Here is a 22,400-nt window from a genome sequence, read left to right as displayed (position 1 = left end):
TCTGTCTCTCATCATTATGTTGGGGGACCTGGTTTGCACTGGTGTTGTGTTATTTAGGCATGCTTTGTTGTACCCCAAAAAGCACTTAGAGGCTTGTTACCATATAGACAACACAAAACCCTGACTTCGGTGTTTCTCTTTAAAGCTCCGAGCTCTCGTGGTGACAGAGAGACCCTTCCTAAGGTGAAATATTGATGCCTCAGTGCAGACGGGGAAGCCCAGCGCGGAACGAGGTTGGGGGCCAGCGCGGCCCGGGGGAGCAGTATTGGCGGGGACGCTCGGAAACGCCTTGGCGTTGGGGCGCGCTGGAAGGTTTGTTACGTCACTTCCGGTAACTGCTCCCGTCTTCCTGGCGGAAAAGGAGGTGGCCACGGACCTCGGGGCGGCGTCTTCCGATTGGCTGTTGCTGAGCGCGCGGGGAGGGGGCGTGGCGCGGTGGCGCGGCGGCGGCGGCGGCGGCGGGCGGGCGGGGCGGCGTTCGCTATGGGGAGCCGCGGGCAGGTGAGCGTGGCGCGCGTGCGCGGCCCTCGTGGCGGGGCGGGCGGCGTAACCGTCGCCACTGGCGCTAGCGGGTGCTCCGCTGCCGGTAGCTGGGGGAGCTGCTCTGAGGCCGGGGGACGTGTGGCCCCTCTTGGCGGAGCCCTGGCCTGGCCGCGGCATCTGAGGAGGGCGGGCGGGCGGGCATCCTCTGCCCCTGCGGCCTCCCCGATGCTCGGAGTCGCCTCCAGTGAAGTGGAGACGGAGCCTGTGGGGAAGGGGTGGAGAGGAGCCGTGCGGGGCGGCCCGGGCCGCTCTACGGCCGGCAGCGGAGGGCAGAGGAGCGCTGCGCCCGCGCCTGGCTGCCCGGGGCCAGAAGCAGGGCCCGCCCCCGGGGATGGGCTGCTTGTCAGAGGGGAAAGGAGAGCTGGCAGGAGGTGCGGGGCCACTTAGAATAAAGCATTTAAACTTTTTCCGAGTTAGTCGTGCTTTAGCGTGCCACAGATATTGAGGGAAGGCGTGCCCTGGACGGCTTAATGTCACGATGTGCAAATAGGATCGCGGTTTTTTGTCAGTCTTGAGCTTGAGCTTGGTGCTCAGTTGTTTTGAGTTGATGGTAATGTGCACAGCACTGAAGAAGACAGGCTATGTTCCCCCTCGGATTTGCAGCCTGAAAATGTAAATACTAATTGGATTTGCAATGTATTTGTATACTTAGAGATGCTGGGGAATTTTTTCTTAAATTTCACTGCAGGGTAGGACCTTTCTTCCTAACATTTGCTAGCATTTATAGCATCAACAAGCAGAGGCTTTAGGACTAGAAGGACAGCTGGTGATAGAAGGTGGGCTTTTGTATGCGAAGGCCATCATGGAAAAAAGAGGCAGAAGCTGAGAGAGGGCAGTGAAGTAGTGGCTGAAATTCATTAACAATGAATTATGATGGGAAGGTGTAGAAAAGCAATGGCAGAAAAGCAGGTGCTTATCTCAACCTTTCATTTTTTCCAATGTAGCCTGCTTTTTGGGGGATTTGAACCCCCTGTCTCAGAACAGAAGTGTTATAAAGCCTAATGGGTTATTATGGGGGTTACGTGTTTTGCTAGATGACTACAGTGCTGGAAGGAGTCAGTGCACTGGTAGACCCTGCCTTGAAATCATCTAATGTTATCCTTCTAACTTCTGTGACCTGATGTTATGCAAAACATCGTGTGGGGTTTGCACAAATAAGCAAATAGCAAAAAGCACTAGAGGAAGATATCTGAAAAGTACTGACTGAAGAAAGAGTTTGAAATAATCAGAAAATATGGCCTCTGTTTTCACCTTACATATGTCTTTGATTCAAAATAGTTGTAATATTAACTTTGCTATTTGCAGAGATGGTAAAATATTACAGGCTAAAAATATTTCAAGACATACTGTTCAAATAATTTAGTCAAATCTCCTAAAATATGCCTATAGAAGAAAGAACTTATATGCTATCTCTTAATTCTATCCATTCTACTTTCCACAGTTTTAGCCACGGAGGGAACACTGCAATTGAAGACAGCCTAGTCCTGGTTAGCTGTGAATTATTAAGGACAAGAAAGGCAAAAAGGAGTTAATGTGCTCTTTTATATGTGTTTGCTCACATTTGTTTGTCAGATTATGCTTTAAGTCTTGTAAAAGTGATGGAAGTTTTTAACTTAAAGAAACATCCCCAAGATTTAAATGACTGGGAATGCACTAGTTTATCTTCTTTCCAGAAAGGTCTGTAATCCAGAAGTATGCTCAACAGCAGCATGTTTAGTCATAAATTACAATAGCAATTATAAAGCACTTTACTCCATTGAAGTAAAGCGACATTTGAATTTGTTGCTATTTGTAAGTTGTCCCTTAATATTGTAAGTAGTTCCTTGATACTGTTATGTTATAGAAGCAGTATTAAACTGGAAGATTACCTGTTCTTACTATTTTATGACTTCTTCCCCTTCTTAACTGTCATGTTGTGCGTGTACACTTCTGGATGAATTGTCTTAAGGTGTAGCCAAGTAACAGCTGAGCTGAGGGCGAGAACTTAGCTTGAAAATCTAAAAATGTATTGATACCTGTTGGGAGTAATAACTTTCAGAGAAGCTTGCCATCTCTCTCTGTCATAGAGAGATTGAAAGTATGAGCAACACTTTTTTCAGAGCCCTGCTGGGATATATTTATTGGCTGCTGTCACATGTCACTGCTCTTTTGCTTCAAGGGGATAGACTTGTTTGCATCTCCAGCTCACAGATACAAAGCATGCTAACGAAGAAGGTGGTCATTTCTTAGATACAGTCTGTGTTTCTTCTAAGAAATTTTTAGAATATTGATTGTGAGAAAACAATCTAAGATTATGAGAAAATACCTAAAATTGTGCCTTCTAGAGGTGCCTAAACACACAAGGAAGTACTAAAATTAACTTTAAAATGTTCTCAGACTTTTTGGTGCTTGTCGGTGATTGTCAGGATTTCCTGGCATTTCCTGTAAGTCATGACAGTATGTATGAATAAACAGCCAAAACCATATGTCTATGAGCTGTCATTCTCCATAGTTTTGCATTACATCCATACTGAGGTCTGTCATCTCTACATTGTAAATCCTAATCTTTCTGGATGTTTGTTCTTACTGAGGTTTTTGTTTGCTGACCTGATAGTTATTTTTAGGGAAGGACTTTGTTTTGTGTTGGTTTTGCCATGTCACCTGTAGAAGATCATACCTAAGCATTATACAGAGATATTAAAAATAATTGTGCTAATTAGTTAATCTGCTAGTTGAGACCCTTTTAAAATTCTCTTTTCTCACATGTGAGAATACTTCAGCCATTTACATTTCTTTCTTTGTAATCAGAGTATTAAATCCAACTATATACCCTTGAAAGTCTGTTTAGGTGCCTTGACTTGTACAGTTATTCTGATTGTATTGTTTTGTTTTTTCTGATATTGTCATGAGAAATATGTTTGCATGAATGTATTTTCAGGATTAGATCCTTGTCATGCAAAGTGATTATTTATAAGTGTAGTGACAGTAGTCTCTTGCATCTCAGATGAATTTGAAACATCCAGAACTGTCTAGGATTTTGATTTCCTTGATTTCCAGCTGCTTTATCTGTGGATTATTTGATCAAGAATTGAGACATAGTATCTGAGAAACTGATTTCCAGCCAAGTTACATACTAAATGAAAGAACATAAAATATCAAGCAAAATATCCTTAATTGCAACATGCTCATTTAAAATAAGAATCTTGTTAGCAAACAAATTCTACTGATATTTTGTTGACAGGTTTTGAAGCTTTTTAAATTGTTACACAGAACCCGACAAGAGGTTTTTAAAAATGATACCAGAGCCCTAGAAGGTAAGGGTTTTTTTTTGTTTTTTTTTGTGGTAAATGCTCACCTCTCTCTTTCTGTGAAACTTTCTTCTCCTTGAGTGTTACATTGCCTGAGTATATTTGATTCTTAAAGTAACCGTCATTGTGGCTGTGAAGACTTGATAGGGCCTCTAATCAGCTCCAAATCAGTTGAGGGAGTCACATGCATGTTGCTGGGAGGGTTCTGTCATGCACCCCTCCCCCCCCCCAAAGAAAAATTTTATATAAAAGGTGGAGAAGGGAGCTAAAAATTACCACTGTTTTGGAGGATGTGGAGGTGGCTGATGTTAACTCAAATTAATTTTGCAGTGCCCGGTAGTACATAACTATGCTAATGCTTCTGTTGGGACCAGTGAGTAGGTGATGAAAGAACCAAAATGCAAGGGAAGGAGACAGGAGTACTTCTTCTGTTATCAGGATTGGCTTATGTCAACTAAAGGTAGCTGTAATTTCAACAATAATTTCCCTGTCTCATCCAGTTTAGCCATTCAAGAGAAATGATTAACTGTATTTGGTTCTTTCTCACTTTTCTTTGCAACTTCACCATTTTTTCCCTTGTGTTTGTTGTGAGAGTGTGTGGCAAAGACAGAGGATATCAAGTCATTAATGCTATTTTGTCCTGTTAACAGAAGCAACAGTGCTAATGTGAGGCAGGGTATGTTAATTCCAGTTTATGGAAAAAATAGATGGAGGGGAGAGAATTAACATTCATTCTGGTTTTCTTTACCATATGTGTTTGTGCATATTTTGTAAGAGAGAAGAAATTTAGGGGGATTAGTGACAACACAGTTGGGTAGTAGGCAAAATAATATAGTTAGAAAGTGAGTAATTCCTAAAATAATCTTCCTTTAAATGACTGCCTTCCAGTTTTAATAGGCAGTCATTGAGGAAACCTCTGTGTCCATAACCAGACATCCTATAAGTTGAAACAAAAACCTCATTGTTAGATTTGTGCCATATTTCTTAAGTATAATGTTGCTGAAAATGTCTCTTTTTGGAGCCTTGGTGATCTTTCTGGGATTTTTTAGCTTCTCCCCCCACCCCTCAGTCCAGTCAAAACATGTTTAACTGTGCTAAGCATTTGACTTGGTCCTCTTTATGTACAGTGGCTGTTCAAGGGATCAATATTGCTTCTATAGTAATGGAAACTTTTAGTAATGGTGTCTGTATGTTAATTCTTTTTAAATCTCAGAATACTAGATGAGCAGTCATAGCATTATATTTTATCCCTATACCAATCAAATCAAAATAAGACACTATCATGTGAATTCCATGGAAATCTTGTATTAAAACTTGGGGTTGAAGGCACAAGGAAGGGGATGAAATTTTTCTTTTAATGGAAAGAAGTAGGTAGCCCAAGGATTGTAGACATAAACCAGGTTAACAAGCTGCCCTGAGACAGCTAGAAAGGCCTTAGGAATGTGGGGTTTGAGCCACTGAAAAAGTAAAGCTAAAATTGTTTTGTTCATGCTTTATTTCCTTACTTTGTTTAGCTGCAAGACAAAAGATAAACGAAGAATTCAAAAATAACCAAAATGAGACATCTGCAGAGAAAATAAATGAGGTACCTTTGTTTTGATGTTTTTTTCCCACTTTGCCTGAAAATTCATGCCTTCTTCTGAAAGATTATCTGAACTAATGCAAACATTTATTGAGACATTGAGAGAGCAAGGCAAATTCTAAAAGGTGCTTCCATGGATCTTTGTTTACAAACATATTGATACCTCCATTGATATATAAATATATATACTATGTCATACAATTTTGCGTGCACCAAAATAAACAAAGAAAAAGCACCTTCTAGTACTTTGATGCACTTATTCTGAGGTTGATAAACAGTTTTTTTTCCCCTAATTTTATTAGTGTTGCTGCTTTTTTGTGTAAATGTTTTGTGTATTTTTCTTAGAAAATCTGTTGGAGCTTGGGTCACTTAAATTTACCTGTCTTTGTTGTATAGACAAGTACACAAAGATATGGAGAAATTAAATAATATCCTGCATTATTGGCAGAGATGGAAACTTATTTTGATTCCTGCTCACAAGTTAGGCATCCTTCTTTAGCGGCAAGGGGAGAACTGTTAACTGGTCCTGGCTTTATTATAATATAGAGGTATTAATTCTACTGCTGTTTTTTGTTTCCTGTTTCCTTGTGGTGAAAACATTATGTTCCAAAAGGAATATAATATTTTGTTATGACACTATATAAGTTACTTTTGCTCAGTTGCTATTTTAGCACTTTTTACTGAGTAATTTTTCCAAAACCTACAGAGGCCTCAAATGACACTTCTGTGTTTTAGATTTTTTAGTTATTACCACCCATACTGAGGGAATGATTTAGTCATTGTCATTCATCCTTTTAAGGAACTGTTTATACAATGTCGTTGGCACCTGTATGCAGTTTCTACTAACTTTGAGAGGTGATATGTTGGAAAGAAGTGCCTCCATCTGTCCATTGCAGAAATAAGTCTAGACATTTACATCATTCCAGCTGCTGGACAGTAACATAAATAGTTCTGAGCATTTAGTTAGTATTATCTGCTTGTTGTCAGGCCCCTGTAGTAGTACTTCTGCATTTGTGTCCTGGACTTCTGATCTGTTAAATTGTATGTTCTTTTTGTTATTGATGTACAGGAAAAATACCTACTGTAATTTGTAAATCTGTATTTGTTAGGAATGGCAGCCTACAAAATATGCATATAATACCTTTTAATATGAGTTAACTGATATATTGATTGAATGGATAAGTGGAAGAAATTCTAGACTTCTATCAGAACTACAGAATCCTAGAACATCATGTAAACTGTCATAGTCTTTATCGAACATATATATATGCTGAAGTGACATTAATGCAACTGAATCAAATGACAGTATAGGACTTTTGAGAATTTGGACACTTATTTGTATAAACATGGGAGTGATATGCTGTTTTGCTTTAGATGTCAGATTAAAATTGAATATTGGCCAACCAAATGTGTTTTACTCTGCCAGAGTAGAATGCTGCAATGTCTTTGAGTGTGACTTTAAATATTTAGGTATGAAGTGACCTAAGAAGATGGGAATAACCATTTTCAATATTAGACTGTGGGGTGCAGTGGCTGCATCTACCCTAGCATTTTAGTTCAGGTCAGGAGTGCACTTTTTAAGTTGTCCTGGTTGTCTACATGTACTGTGATTTGGCTTGTTTTGTGAAGCAGTTTAGAGCATGTGACTGGATTACTTTAAGATGAAGCTGAAATGGAAATCATGCTTCAAGGCAAGCTTAATGCATTCTAGCTACTGATGGGCATTCAGTAGGGGGAACTAGATGATACCTAGCTCAAACACTTTAAAGGGGAAAAGGGGGGGCAGAGAAAGATAGTGTAGTTGTCAGATCCTCAGCCCTAACTCTTATGCTGTAAAGGTTCACTCCTGTTGGTACTCCCTGCTTCCCAATATAGATATAGACATTGTCTCCCAAAGTGTCTCACTTGTGCAATTTCATTTATTTCTGACAGAGGTATAACGCAAACAAGCACTAGGCTTCTGCTGGTCACTCAGCAAAATTGACAGAGTGCCTCTGTTTATCCTGTCAATGAGGGACGTAATTCCAGGGCTTTTACCACGTAATCATGCCTCTGTTAGTCCTTACATTGGAACGTCTTGTTCCGGCACTGCTTTCCTGTGAAAGCTCAGGATTGCTAACTCTTGTTGTAATTTGCCCCTATTTTTGTCTCCTTATTACAAGAGTAGGAATGTTAAAAGAGCCAGATTACCCATCTCATTAGAGATAGTCAGATGCTGCTTTTGAGTCATTTGCCAGTGCCTATAATCATTGAAATGAGTTACTTGTTTTGGTAATTGTTTTCTACCTTATTCCTTTGCAGTTTTAACTGGATTTATAGGTCTTACTGCTGCATGTTACCAACCAGATGACTAGTTCCCTTCCTCAGGGGAACATATATCAGGGTAGCTAATATATCAACTTGTAAGGTACTCTGGGATCCCGAAATGAAAGCTATGTATAGATAGTCAATAGCTTTCTGAGTAATAGAATTGACTGGCTTTGATATTAGAATAGCTCTCTAGTATGGAAAATGCCTGTAAGGAAAATTGTATGTCACTTAAGTTACTCTGTTCTTATTTTTCTTCCTTTACTAGCTTCTGAAAATAGCTTCAGACGTTGAAGTGATTCTCAGAACTTCTGTTATTCAGGCAGTTCACACAGATTCTGACAAAATACGTGAGTAAAACTGCATGTTAAAAAAACGTTAAAAGATGTTGAAATTCAGTAAATAAATATAAAACTTGAAAACTAAACAGAGGGACAGAAAGGGGAAATGTTTGTCTGTTGTCCATATATCTGCCTGTACACTTGGTAATTTAAGCCTGTTGATTGATGTCACTACCCATGAGAGGTAGAAACCTCAAAGATGCAAACTTTCTACACAGATTTTGTGAATTATGGAGGCTTGATAGAGAGGCAGAGACTGCCTTTAATGTCATCACTGAGGAAAAGAAGTTATAACTCAGTTATCCATTTTTCCTCCTTATCCATTAGCAGTGACAGCATCTAGCTGACAAGTCCACGTGCATGTACTGGCTACTCAGTCAGCGTATGTTTAAATCAGCCACAGTGTCTGTAGGTGCTACCCAACAGGTAGAAGCTACCTGAGGAGAATTATGATGTTTGCTGCCCACAGAGTAGTTTTTTCCCTTTAGGTTTGAGTGTAGTCTTCTATTTAAAACCTTGTACTGACATTATAAATTTTAATGTACCTGACCAAGTTATGTCTTGGAAGATTTGTGACACAATGATGGCCTGGATGCAAAGCCTCTCAAACTCTGAAATTTTGGATTCTGGTTTAGAAGTCCTTTTATACCTTGTAGTCAAACTCAAGAGAAATAGTAGGTTTAGCTGCATGCTGTAGGAGAAATCTTTAGTTGTTTACATTGTTTCCTTTCACTTCTGTTTACTGGTGTCTTTATAAATCTTTGTAGCTATTTCCAATTTTAGGTTCCCTAAAGTAATAAACATTTAACTTTAGAACACCTTTACTAGTTTAGTCCAAAGGTGTGTCCAGACCAGTGTCATGCCTTCCACAGGGTCATAAGCAAATGGCAGTAAAAGAGCAGGAACACACCAAGAGTACTTTCCATAGCACTTTCACATCCTCCAGCTATTAACATCTTACTTATTTACACTTACTGAGCCAGAGACCATTTCTGTTTTAAATATCCTCAGTGGATTCTCTCTCATGTGCTTGTTCCCTATCACCCATGCAAATTTCTTGCATCCGCAGTGCCTTTGACAAAGAATTTACTGTGGTTTGTGTGAAAATAACTTTCTCTAATTTGTTTTGAACCTGCCTCCTACCTGTCAATCTGTATCTGTTTTTGCCAAGCTCCTAATGAGTTTTTAGCCCCTTATTGCCTCCCCTGTGTTTTTTTTTTTTCCACCTATGGGATAGCTTCTGTATGAAACAACTGCTGAATGCCTGTGATCATTCTCCTGCCCTCCTCTGTACCTTTTTTAATTCTACTACAGCCTTTTTAAGATGAGGGCGTCAGAGCTGCACACAGTCGTCAAGCTATGAGCAAACCAGCAATTTGAACAATGTCATGATGACGTTTTCTCTTTTGTTCTCCATTCATTTCCTAGTAATTCCTAATCCTAAAATTCATTTTTTAGCTGCTGCTGATCACTGTGCTTAGCTTTTTTATTATTTAAAAGTTTATCTTGTATTCATTGAACTCTCACCTGAATGATTCACTCTCACTCTCACCAGTCAGCTTTGAGGCCATCACTTTGTGTGAAGCTAGTATTTTTTTTTACCTGTTTGCATTGCATTTCTTTATATTTAACTTTGTCAGCCATTTTACTGGTTACTCTGTCTCTTAATATCCTTCTGCACTTCTTCACAGTAGGCCAGTTTTCTAATATTATTATTTTTGATAGTATCATTAAAAAACAGTCCATTGTTCACCTGCTCTTCCAGGTCACTTACATATATGTTAAACAGCACAGATTCCAGAAAAAATGCCTGCAGAATTCCACTTGTGACATCTCTCCATTGGGAGAACAGTTAATTTACCCTTCACTTTCCACAGTTTAACCAGTGATTTATCCATGCAAGACCTTCTCTCATAATATGGCAGCTGTTTTCTTAAAAGTGTTAGGTGAGGGACTACTGGAAATCCAAGCACACTGTGGTAGCCTCATGAGAGCTGTTCAGAGAACTCCAACAGAGACTCTAAGGCAGAACTTCTCTTGCAAAGGTCACATGCATTCATATTCTAATACCAATTCATATTCTAATGCTGCCTGAGTGTGCAGGGATGGGGTTAGGAAAGCCTGAGCCCACCTGGAGTTGATCCTGGCAAGGGGTGTGAAGGGCTACAAGAAGGGCTTCTGGAGATATATCAGCAGCAAAAGGAAGACAAGGAAAAAAAAATGTGGGCCTGCTCATGAATGGGGCAGGAGATTTCTTGACAAAGGACATGGAAAAGGCCAAGACACTTGAATGCCTTCTTTGCTGTCTTTAATGGTAAAATTTGCCTTCAGGAATCCCAGGTCCCTGGCACCAGTGAGAAAATCTGGAACAAGGAAGATTTACTTTTGGTAAAGGAGGATCAGGCTAGGGAATATTTAAGCAAATTGGACATAGAGACATCCATGGGGCCTGATGGAATGAACACATACAGGTGCTGAGGGAGCTGGTTGATGTCATTGCAAAGCCATTCTCAATCATCCTTGAAAGCTGATGGCAATCAGGGAAGGTTCCTGAAGACTGGAAAAAGGAAATCACAGAATCACAGAATCGCTGAGGTTGGAAGGGACCTCTGGAGATCATCTAGTCCAACCCCCCTGCTCAAGCAGGGTCACCTAGAGCACCTTGCACAGGATTGCATCCAGGCGCGTTTTGAATATCTCCAGGGAAGGAGACTCCACAACCTCTCTGGGCAACCTGTTCCAGTGCTCTGTCACCCTCACAGTGAAGAAGTTTTTCCTCATGTTCAGATGGAAGCGTCTGTGTTTCAGTTTGTGCCTGTTGCCTCGCGTCCTGTCGCTTGGCACCACTGAAAAGAGTCTGGTCCCATCCTCTCGACACCCTCCCTTCAGATGCTTGTACACGTTGATAAGATCTCCTCTCAGCCTTCTCTTCTCCAGGTTAAACAGGCCCAGCTCTCTCAGCCTTTCCTCATAAGAGAGATGCTCCAGTCCCCTAATCATGTCTTGGAAGATTTGTGACACAATGATGGCCTGGATGCAAAGCCTCTAAACCAGAATCCAAAATTTCAGAGTTTGAGAAGTCCTTTTATACCTTGTAGTCAAACTCAAATCATCTTTGTAGCCCTTCGCTGGACTTGTTCCAGTAGTGCCCATTACTATTTTTTTTCTATATTCATTTTGGGTAGGTGTAAGCTTTGCTTATCACCATATAATTAATTTTACTATAGTAATTTTTATGAGATGATACAAAAAGAAACTGATCAGTTATGGTTTACCTGAATATTAAAGAGCAAAACAAATCTCAAAACATCATAATGTGAAAGTTGTATATTTTATGTGTGTGTTTGGAATATACTCTGAAGTGAGAAATATTTGAAGTCTTCATATGTAATCATCTAGTAAAATATCAGGAATGTTTAGAAAGGAATTCCAAAGCATCATGATAAAAGTTCATACTATAACAATGAATAGCATAAAAATTGATAGAATGGTAGGTATTCCTATTATACCTTTTCATTATGCCAGGACGGGAGAGCATTCGCTGAAGTTAGAATTTAAATTCAAAGCTTATAAAAAGAATTGTATTTTTATTTTACACAATAAATAATTCATAAAGGTTATGAGTAATCTTTGAGACCAGCAGCAGTGTATTACTCAAAAAACACAAAAGCAGAAGATCAAATTTGATGTTCAGCTTGATATTGTAATAAAAAGAATAAAAGTTACTCTCTTTCCCAGAAGAGTGTATGGACCTTTTTGCCATAGTATGTCAATCAGTAACAGAAAGTTCATCCCTAAATGCCATTCTATAAACAGGTTTTAGTGCATTTGCACCTTTCCTAAGAATCTAGTTTTGAATACTGTCAGATAGCACTTTGAACTAGGCAAATCTAGTATAGCACTTACTAGAACTTAGTATCAGAGGCAGTACAGAGTGTGCCATTAGAAAATTTCTGGAAGCAAGTTCAGAATTTGTAGGGATCTGAGACAGTTGGCTCCATGTTTTGTTAGCAATTTATGCTGAATAACATAAGTGTGCTATATAAAATTGTACCTGTGAATGGGTGCGGTTTCCACTGCTGTTCCTCTTTATTGAATATCTCATCCTGCTGTTTCCATCCTTGCCTGCTTGTAAAGCAAAGCTGTCTGAGCTTTTAGGTGTAGTAAATTGTACAGGTGTTCAATTCCAGTACAACTATGGTTAAAGAAGCTGTAGTAGAGCAAAATCATCCCTTCTGATTGTTACTCTTCACACTCTGTGGTGACTTTTATCATGCTGATAGAATTACAGTTAACTCCCTTGCTACTTTTTTGGTTTATTCTTGTATTAAATAAGAGGCTTGGGCTTCATTTTATAAAAAGATGGTGGAAATATTTTCATTTGCAGAAACAAGAATAAATAAATTTTTAAAACCTTTCAGTTGTCCAGGAGAGGAAATTTAATGGAAAATGAAAACATTCTTATATTTATGGTTTTCTAGTTTACAGTTTTTAGAATGAAAGAAATAGTGTGAACTTAACTTGCTTCTGAATAAGCTCTTTTTTAAATTATTAAAAGTATAGTAAAAACATTAAAAATCTTCCACAGTATACTCTAAAGTGGCTAGATGAATTGCTCTTTGTTCGCAAATGAAAATAAGTGAATTTAGTTGCAAAGTTTACTTTCCATAATGTTTCATATTATGTGCTGCATGTTTGTTTTAGAAACTTTGTAGATGAAGATTCACTTTGCTGTAATAGAAAGTATGCTGGCCTACTTGGAAAAAATTCAGTGTTATAAAATATTTTATCTGGACTGTATTTAACTTAGTATAATGCCCTTATTTCAGCCTGAGTGAAAACAAACAAAAAAAAGTAATTAGTTGTTTTGTTGTGTGAAAAATAGAGGGGAAAGAGAAGCTAGGTAAGATACGTTTCTGAAACCTGTGACTGCAGCTTGTTTCCCCAGAAACTGTCAGAATTTTCTCATGCTTAGCTTTTTGTATTATAGCTGACAGTATGTAATTTAGCTATCTGGTGGGGTTTTTTGCAAACTTACATCTCTAAAATAACTATTTAGTATATATCTTGAAAAGAAAAGCCAAAACTAGTTTTGGATAGTGAAGAAAAATACTGATATACTTTTTCTATCAAAATACTTTTTCTATCAAATGAGATCATTCAGTGCTGTCATGACTTTGGAAGCAGTGCACAGGGCAACATTGCTGCTCTTAATAAGAATCTGAGACAAAGGAGTGTATAGTCATGTTTGGATTCAGTGATAAGTCTTTTAAAATTAAATTAGGCAGGATTTTGCTTACTGAAGAGAAGAAGTTTTGAGTTACAAGCTTGTTAGTCATTTAAACAATCTTTCTGAAATTTTTTTTTGCAAAATGTTTCAGTCTGAGTCGCATTATTCACTAGCATACAAACTTCTTGGTTTTATTTATTTTGCTTCAAATTAAGCTGATACAAGTAGAGTTTACATTTTAGTGATATACCACACATACAGTATGTCCTGATGATTTTGATGTGCTATGTTGACTGTGTATGTTCAACACTTAGCTTGCAAAGGAAGGTGAAAAATTCTCTTCTTTCAGTCTTTATCTGTTTGGGGGTTTTGTTTTGTTTTTTGGTAGTTTAAATCCAATTCCTCTTTTTTTCTTTTTGTATTGCTTTCATGCATCTATTGTAGCTGTATAGATCAACATGATTTGCCATGAATTTACTCATCTGTGTTTTCTCTGTAAGAGAAATGCAATTGAATTTTTATTTAAAGCTCTTAGAAACTTATTAAATGCATCAGTATCAACCCACAGACGCAAAAGAAACATATCCTTAAGGAAATCAGTTTTTCTTAGAATATATGGGAAAACAGTGTACTTTGGACAGAATGTTACTCAGTGTTACAGACACACAGGCATGCACGCAATGTTTTATGGGTTTACTGTACCCTTAGTATCTGACCTGGTCAAAGTACAGCATTATGCTTTCAGCCCTCTGTGCTTTCAGCTGCTGCTACTTGAGCAAATGTGACATGACATAGCTCCTTCCCTCTGTGCAGAAAGGCCAAGCTGACGTCTGAAGAGCCAGATGGCCAGAACTTTGAGCCAAGAGCAGGTTAAAATGGTGCATAATCAGACAAACCCCAACACGCTGCCCTTCTTTGAAGAGCTGGTGGTGATGACTTTCATTTTCTGTTAGCCTTTGAAACAGGTGTAACTAGATTAATATTATGGACCTTAAATCAGATGGGGGAACGCGATATGTCAGACTCAATACTCATTTTTGAAACTGTTTCAGTAAACATAATCTGACTCAGGATTGTCAGCAAAATTAAAATTGCCATTCTCTCTCTTGCTAAAAGTTATTGCAACACTTTGCCCTTTTTATGGATTCTTAAAGTCATTAAAATATTTTCCATGCTTTTAAAGGGAAAAAAGGTGAAGGAAGTATTCTGACAAACAGAAGGTAAATGTTAATACAGTTTTGTCTTAGATAGTTACCATTATGCTGCTTGTCAGTTTACCAGACTCTCATTTTAGTAACCTGATTTGTTGTTTGTAAATGTAAAAACAATTTTATCATTTGAAATAACATTTTTTGGAAGATATTATTCTTACAGGTTTTTTTTTTCCTGTTACAGTGCTTGTACCCAGGAAAGATCTGCTACAAGACAACACTCCTTACTTTGATAAACCAACAAAAGAGCATCAATCCTGAGGAAAATATGTCCTTCTCCCCCAGAGGTTAATATCCTGTGATGACATCTCTGAAAACCTGTAGCAGATATCTGTCTTAAAACTAAATTTGGAAAATAGTAAATACTGTTAACAGGAAAACAGAGATTAAAACCAAAACACCATTTTTATTGTGCACTATGATACCATCATGCACTGAAGGATATTTTTCTTGTTTGAAAGATGTTGATATTTCCATGGAAACTCAAGACACATACTGTTTGCCTAAAAATATACTTCTGAACTGTGTTATTTCAGCCAACAATGGATGTTGTTAATTGTGACAATCATCACACAGATTTTGTGGCGATTCAGAGGTTTCACAAAACTAAATGCAGATCTTAATCCTGACAATATTTATTTGTAAGTTTGTCATCAATGATATGCTGCTTTGAAATAATGAAAAAACCTCTCGTGGTTTACCATTTAAATTTACCATTAAATTTATGCTTTGCAGCAAAAGCATGATTTCTGAAGTTGTCATTAACTGTACACTAATATACTGTGATGTTTGAAAGGGTTCTTTAAGGTTTGTCTGAATAAATTATTCAGATTTTGCAGATGGGAAAGCGTGTAGTGTTTTTCTTCTGACACACCTTTGAATGAGCAAGAATAACAGGGTTTGCATATCTGAATGGCAGTGGAACAAGAGGACTTGGCCATAACCTAAGCTAAGGATGTTGGTTTAGATCATATGGTTTATGGATTTAAGGCTTTTGGTTTATCTTGTGATTACAGAGTGACTTCCTGAGGCATTTATCAAAGAAAAGAGGATGGTTGCTTTTGAAACTTATGTAATCTCAAGTGATCTGACTTGTGTAGAGTGAATTTATGGTGAGTTTATTTACTAAGCCCTTATTGCTTGCATTTTTTTAATAGAGAATCATTTTTTTCTCACTGAATTAATCATATGAATCTGTTCACTTTAATTTGAATTGCAACCAGATATAGCTACAGTGAATACAGAATGTTCTCTGTGTGAAATCAGTAACAGGAACTATACTGGGATCTAAATAAATGTAATGCCACACAAGTGAGATATCCAAGTGCTACCTTACAGCTCACTTTCAGATCCCAGTGATCCTGTTTATTTTTAATAAGCCTTGAAGGTGCCAATATTGCATTTCCCTGTAGCTTATGTCATGGTTTCACTGACTGGCTAGAACAGAAAAGTAGTGCCTGCATCCAGTTTTTTCCCCTCACACCGAGTGGCAATGGGATAAGTACTCCTCCTATTAAAACTATCACCTCTGCCTGCCACGGTCAGGGTAGCCAGCAGGGAATATTCATTGTCAGTAATCCCTCCTCTCATCTTGCGATCAATTCAGATGATCCACTGATATTGCCTGCACTGTGGCACAGAGGCACCAGGTGAATGGTTGGGAATAGAACAAAGTGAGTGCAGTTCTTACTCGTTGGTTGTAATCTGGTGGCTCCACTAGAAAACATGACTTGCTCCATCATGGATGCACTGTTCTAGGCCTCTGCATCTTTTCCTTCCCTGAGGACAGGCTGTATCTTGCTTCTGGTTTCCCATCCCTTTGCAACCTTAACTTTTCTTGCCTTTTCCTTAAGGAGCATGAGAAAGGGGAGGCAAGGGAGAGAGAATAGATGGTAGCTGCACTTGTAAAGAGAAAACAAAACAGAGCATCAGCTCAAGCGAAGTGACTAATTCTGAAGCAGAAATGATTAAGCTGGGGTTGGGCAGGAATGACATAGAACCATTAAGCTATAGATCCTACAGCATGCTAGAATTATGGGAGAATGTGTCTCTCACAGATCCATTGCTTTAGGTTATGGAAATAGCGTACTAGTGACTTTATTTTTCAGATAGGTTTCATAGTACTGTTAGTTTTAGTAGGTTTTCACCTTTTCAGTAGTGATATAAAATAGTATTGTCCATTACCATGCATGCGAAATATGTATTTAAAAACTTAGTGATGTCAACAGTAGATGGCAGTCTTTTGTATGATATGAGGAAACTGCGAGTAGAGAAACTATTTTCACATGACTAATTTTGTTCTTGTTCTGCTGTCATGTGTTTTGGGTTTTCATTTTTAATGAGTTAACATATGAATAGGAAGATAGTGCAGAAATGGCAGCTTACAAGCTCAGACTTGGAATTCCACAAGTGTTTTTGTGCTTCATTTTGCTTATGCCTTGGATACTCTTAATAAAAATATGGAATGACTCACCTGTATAATGTATACACCTGCTGAAAGTGAAGGACATGATTAAAGAAGTTGATAGGGTTTAATGACCATAGGAATAAAATTCTCCTTGCTCTTCTGTGCAGTATGTTTATGGTTCTGCTGCATTAACATTCCATGTTCCTGCTGTCCTCGTGCATTCCTGGGCAGCAGACACTAACTGAATTTCCAAGTGCTGAGATGAGGAAAATCAAGCTGATACACAAAAGACTACTAATGTAAAAGACTGACAAACCTATTAGTTGCTCTTGTTTCAGGGTGATCTTAAATGAGAGTCTGGGGAGTATCCAGACGTGGGATAGCGAATTGAGCTTAAAAGTATCTGAAAGTTATAGTCCCTGTCTGGCCTAGCAGTTGTTTCCTTTCTGCAAACTGAGCTTTCCAACCTTGAAAGACTCTCACAAACCTGCTTAATGAGCAGCTGGTAATTAAAGGCTTCTCTGTGCTAGTTGGTGCTAGTGGTTATTCCTCTTCCTGTGATTCCCTGCTTACCTGTTGGTTCACGTTCCAGTATCTAATCCTCTCCCACAGCTTACATTTCCATTTTCATTTCATTCTGACTGTGAGTCTGTTCTTGATACTGCTGGCTTTGTCCTCGTATATACTTGTGTTCTTTGTTTTTTTTAAAGAAGGAAGTTTTGTTGCATTCCTTCCTCAAAGTTTGAAGTGTTGTTTGAAACTTTGTCTAAAACATTTCACTTAATGACATAGAGGGGGAGAAGGTTGATTCTCTTTAGGAAAAGCTGGGATTTAATAGGCTCACAATAATCATGTTAAACTTTTTCAGATTTACTGGAGCTGCAGAGTTTTAGAGCAGATCTATGTGCCTTTCTTCCAGAATATTCATCATCAGCCTTATAGGATAAGGCATAAAGGTAGTATCTCTTTAAATTGTCACTTAATCTGTAACTAGGTATTATTCAAATAAAAATAAAACCCCTGTAGGAATCTTATGCAGTCAGGCAGGAAATCTTCTGTTAAAAAGAGATAACTCTCTGCTTCATCAGATCTGCTATAGTTCAGCTACTGTAGCAAAGAGGTCAGTATGGTCTATTCAGCTGGATATTTACTGAAGTCCCGGGGGCCTCTGTGGCCTGTACAAATACACCAGCAGTGCTGCTTAGAAGTACCTAGACTGGCTAGTTTAAAGGTTAGTTTCAGTAGGTCTACACAAGATAGTCACATGCATATGCAATGGTTGGTAGAACAAATGTCACCTCAGTGATTACGCTTAATAAAAAAATCTAAGCACTTCAGCTTTTGACATCATTTACCAGAGATGTTTCTGTTGCTAGAGCCTTCTGCTCTGGCATTTTCTTTCGGGAAATCTTGGCTTTGTGTGCACTGTAGCTTTAATGAAAGCATTAATTACAGCCTAGCAATATTTCCTGTTTAAATATTGGGTTTTTTTCTGTTCTAAACACCTTTCCCTCTCCTTTAACACTCTCATAGCACTAGGTTTCCTACCTTTTTCTCTGTGAGCGCTAGCTCAGGATAGGGATCAAACACAATTTTAGTATGTTTGCTATAGTCTGATGTTCATAAAGCACCCAGATGTCAGATTTAATCTAAGACTTGATTTGTTTTGCCTGCATAGGATTTGAGTTGGAAGCCTTTATGGTCTTCCAGTGAAATAAGGTGGCTTTTCTAATTTAGCAGGACCAAGTGAATCCCTCGCCTTGCTCTATTCCCATGCACTTCAGTAAAGGAAGCATTTAGTGGCTATTTTTACAGGCATTGCTGTCCTACTACCACAATGTGACCCCACAAAGAGTTGATCTAGAAGTAGCATTAAGAATTTAATCTGGAAAAGTGGCTCATGCCTTCGCTGAGGTGTTGAGTTTTCAGGGGCATTTTTTCAGGTAGTATGAGATCAACAAACTAGTGACTAAATCTAGTGTTAGCTTTTATTCCTTTGCATTAGAGGTCATGCCAGCTGAAGGTGCTGGACTGAATGCTGTGTGGCTTCATCAGTGCTGTTTGTGTCATGCTGGACCTGTAAATAAAGTAATTTAGCTTCAAGTACTGGCAGTTCTTTACACTTCCTTTACAAAAGGGAAAAAAATACTGACAATTGAAAACTAAAAATAAAGGCTGACCAACTTACAGGAAGAGCTGAGTCCTAGTACTTCCCTGCCTTAGATAACTTTTTCCAAACTACTTGCAAAGGAGAATGCAGTTTATCCTAAATTCTGGAGTTTAGTGGTCTGTGAAATCTTTGATATTTAACTGTATTTGGAATTAAGCACAAATTGCAAAATGAATTCAGCATTAAGGCTATTATTTTACAGGTACAAAGGTCTGATGTTTTGATAACTAGTAGAAATTCAGCGATCTTTGTGGGTATAAGACATGTTGTTTGAATGGGGTATGCTAAAATCTGTGATGCAGATACCCCCTTCTTTAATTCTGGTGTAAGACTTCATCAATGAAGCTTTTATGAAAGCTTCATTCACTTTTTTTAAAAAGTTTAGCTTTCTGTGCATTTGTTTTTAGAAAGAATAAATCTGGGAGAGAAAAAGAGAGTAAGGACACATCTTGAAGTACTTTGTTAAATAGCAGTATAAATAATTTGCTCTTTTTATTACCAGATTTTTTGCTTTAGTTAGCATTTTTAATAATCTAGATTGCTTTCTGAAAGAGGAGTAAAAGCATCTACTTTTTGTATTACGCTTTCCTTTTTCTCACAGAGTATGTGCTTCAGCTTTCCATCTCACCTGCCCGTAAGGCTATGACTTAAGTCCAGGATTAGTCAGGATTAAATAAACAGCCCATGAAACTGCAGTGTATAGAAGCTGGGAGGGAGGATGGCACCCTCCATGCTAGACCATAAAAGTGGGAGAAGTTCTCCTGTTTCACCTGCTACTGCAGTGGTGGCAGCCCTTTCCTCTGAGGTCAGTGGCTTTATGCAAAGGTTGATTCACCTGGCCCTGGACTACCCTTTGCAGATGAAAGACATCTCCGTAGCTGAGCATGAGTATTTTGTCATTCTGTTCCCTATGCAGTAGAACTGTGGCAGTGAAAAAGAGCGGACTGCAACCCATACAATACTCTGTACCTTTTCCAGGCAGTCTGTAAAGGAAAAAAATCAAAAGGTCACTGCAACACTTCCTTCCCATTCTAAGTGTGTATTTAAGATAAAAGCCTTGGTTCCATTTGCTCTCCACCTGCAGATGAGACAGCACTGATGTTTCTGCTGAGATCTTTATCTGTCCATTCATGCATTTTCTGTTTGGAAAGGCTGCTGTCCTCTGCTTCAGATTTCTTCCTGACTGTTGCAGAGGTACAGCCTGAAGTCAGTTCCTTGTGGGATTTTTGGAGAGTCAGCACAAACTCAGCCTATGAAGTATGAGTGTTTTTTAAGAAGAAGGGACGAGCTTGCCCTTTCCACATAGTTAGCTGTGTCTAGTTATGTCACAACACCAAGAGTATGGCCTTCAGGCTGTAATTCCTTTGGATGCGATTTCAAAGGCTACATATATTGTAAGCTTTCTCCAGCAGTTTGGCCAACATGTTACACTGGAACAGCAGGGAGGAGATCTCCTGTGTAACAGTATAGTACTTAGAATTCTTACCCAGCTGGAAGTAGTCCCTGAAGGAGTTTCCCTTTAATGTTAAGAACATGCCAGATTTTTTTTGGTCACTAGTATTTAATTATGCATGTGGTTTCCTCAATAAATCTTCTCTGAACATAGATCTTGATTGCGGAAATTCAAGCAGACAAGTGATCTTGCCGAAACCTGCAGAGTTGTCCAGTACAAGCTGGGGCAGGAGGAGGGAAGAGGTGGGGAGTTGGCTCCTGTCAGAGCAATAAATGAAATGTAAAACAAATGAGCATATAAATGAGGATGAGGGCACTGAAATTCATAGATGGAAGAGCAAAGGAAGTAAAAGAACATTAAGGACAGCTTTTGCACTAGTGAAGGAAAAATGCTGATATTCCAAATAATTCTTTAAACAATTTTCCACTATAAATGTCAGTTTTTCATTGTGTAATTCCAGTCTGCAGTGCAACTAAAGGTGAAAGGCAGAATGAATGTATGTGGACTGAGGAGGTACAGAAAATAAAATTGAATAGAGAAATAATAAAGGCAAAAATTGTATTGGATTTGCACTTGATTATGTTTCACTGCAGTCATAATTAAGACTGCAACATGATCAGGAAAGTAGCTCCTTTGAGCAGAAAGATTAAGGTTCAGTTATCTGTTTTGTACCAAATTTTCTGTATAATTTTGCCTAAGTCATTGCTTTATTTCAGTTGCATTCAGTGGGACTTAGATAAATAAATACTCACCTGCAATGACTTAGGGAAACTTCCTTCTGTATCTGGATTCCTTTTGGAGAAAGAAGGAAGAGAATTTCCCCTGTAAGGGAATTGTAAAACTCATAGGATCCTCCTCATCGCAGTATCTAAAAGAACCTCAGATGTATTTCAGATTATAAATGTATACGGTGCAATGAAGCATGGCAATTTAATGTGGGACTAATAATATACTTTGAAAAAAACCAAAAGGAGGTAGAAGACTCCAGGAATAGTGAGGTTCATTTTGCAGAGTTTCTAATGTGTGTTTAGCGAAGAAGCTATGGAGAAAAGCTTTAGGCAGGCAGACCTGTGCTCCTCGCTACAGTTTTGCTTTAGCTACTGTGTTAAAAAAGACAAAATTTAGGGGATTATGATTCCAAGGACCAAAGACCTGGGATGGAGTTATAAAGGGTGTACAGTACCTGCCTTTGTTGGATGGCAAGCATATGTTATGATACACCAGTTAGGTTAAATAATGAATCACCCACGACAGCATGCAGTTTGACACCCTTCCCCACTCCTCTACAACAGATTTGTAGTTTCAAGTTCTGCTTTAAGATGAATATTGAAGTTTCTTTCACAATTTTTTTAACCATTTTTCACTGAATACTTGAAGCTGTAAGCATTTAAAATGGAGGAGAAGAATGAAAATGCTGGCACACACACTCCATCATCATGTTAGGGCAGAGGACCCCAAATATGCAAGAAAAGAAAGAGTTTAAAAAAAAACACGGAACAAAGCACACAATACCTTGTTTCTGTGATCAAGAGATCCAGTAAAGCTTACTGCAGATTTTATCATCTTGTTTTTGTACGGTTCCATTTATTTAAAACTGAATTTTCTAACAGATGAAGTAGTTACCTAAGTCAGTTGTTCAAATATACAGTAACTCAAATCATCACAGAAGCTAAGTCAGTTGATCTCTCAATGATTTGTCCTAAGTGCAACTTCCTCTGCTCCATGTCAAAGAAAGAAAATAAGTAGGGAAAACTGAAATTGCACAGAGGAGAAAAAGCATGAAAGCATCTGAACTGAACTGTTTGTAACATCTGGCATGGTTCTGAAATTAAAATCCTGTTGAATCCTAGAAAAACAACTAGAAAAACT

General features: G+C 38.5%; 1 protein-coding gene across 5 annotated transcripts in view; it reads left to right on the top strand.

Moving 5' to 3' along the window:
• The window catches only part of LYRM7 (LYR motif containing 7), a 97,048-nt gene that overhangs the window by 1,287 nt on the left and 73,361 nt on the right, over positions 1–22,400 (top strand). The window contains exons 1-5 of one of the 5 annotated variants that reach the window (XM_067315524.1): positions 459–501; positions 3,764–3,836; positions 5,345–5,415; positions 7,988–8,069; positions 14,686–15,348. In XM_067315524.1, the coding sequence (XP_067171625.1) occupies positions 484–501; positions 3,764–3,836; positions 5,345–5,415; positions 7,988–8,069; positions 14,686–14,762 (321 nt within the window). In that variant the 5' untranslated portion in view covers positions 459–483 and the 3' untranslated portion in view covers positions 14,763–15,348. Of the gene's footprint in view, positions 1–458; positions 502–2,064; positions 2,221–2,498; positions 2,758–3,763; positions 3,837–5,344; positions 5,416–7,987; positions 8,070–14,685; positions 15,349–22,400 lie in introns of those variants that run through there. The other 4 variants (XM_067315520.1, XM_067315523.1, XM_067315522.1 and 1 more) reach the window with 4 other exon arrangements.

This window comes from Apteryx mantelli, chromosome Z (genome assembly GCF_036417845.1).
Source record: "Apteryx mantelli isolate bAptMan1 chromosome Z, bAptMan1.hap1, whole genome shotgun sequence".
NCBI classification, from domain to species: domain Eukaryota; kingdom Metazoa; phylum Chordata; class Aves; order Apterygiformes; family Apterygidae; genus Apteryx; species Apteryx mantelli.
This window is presented reverse-complemented; position numbering and strand designations above follow the sequence as displayed.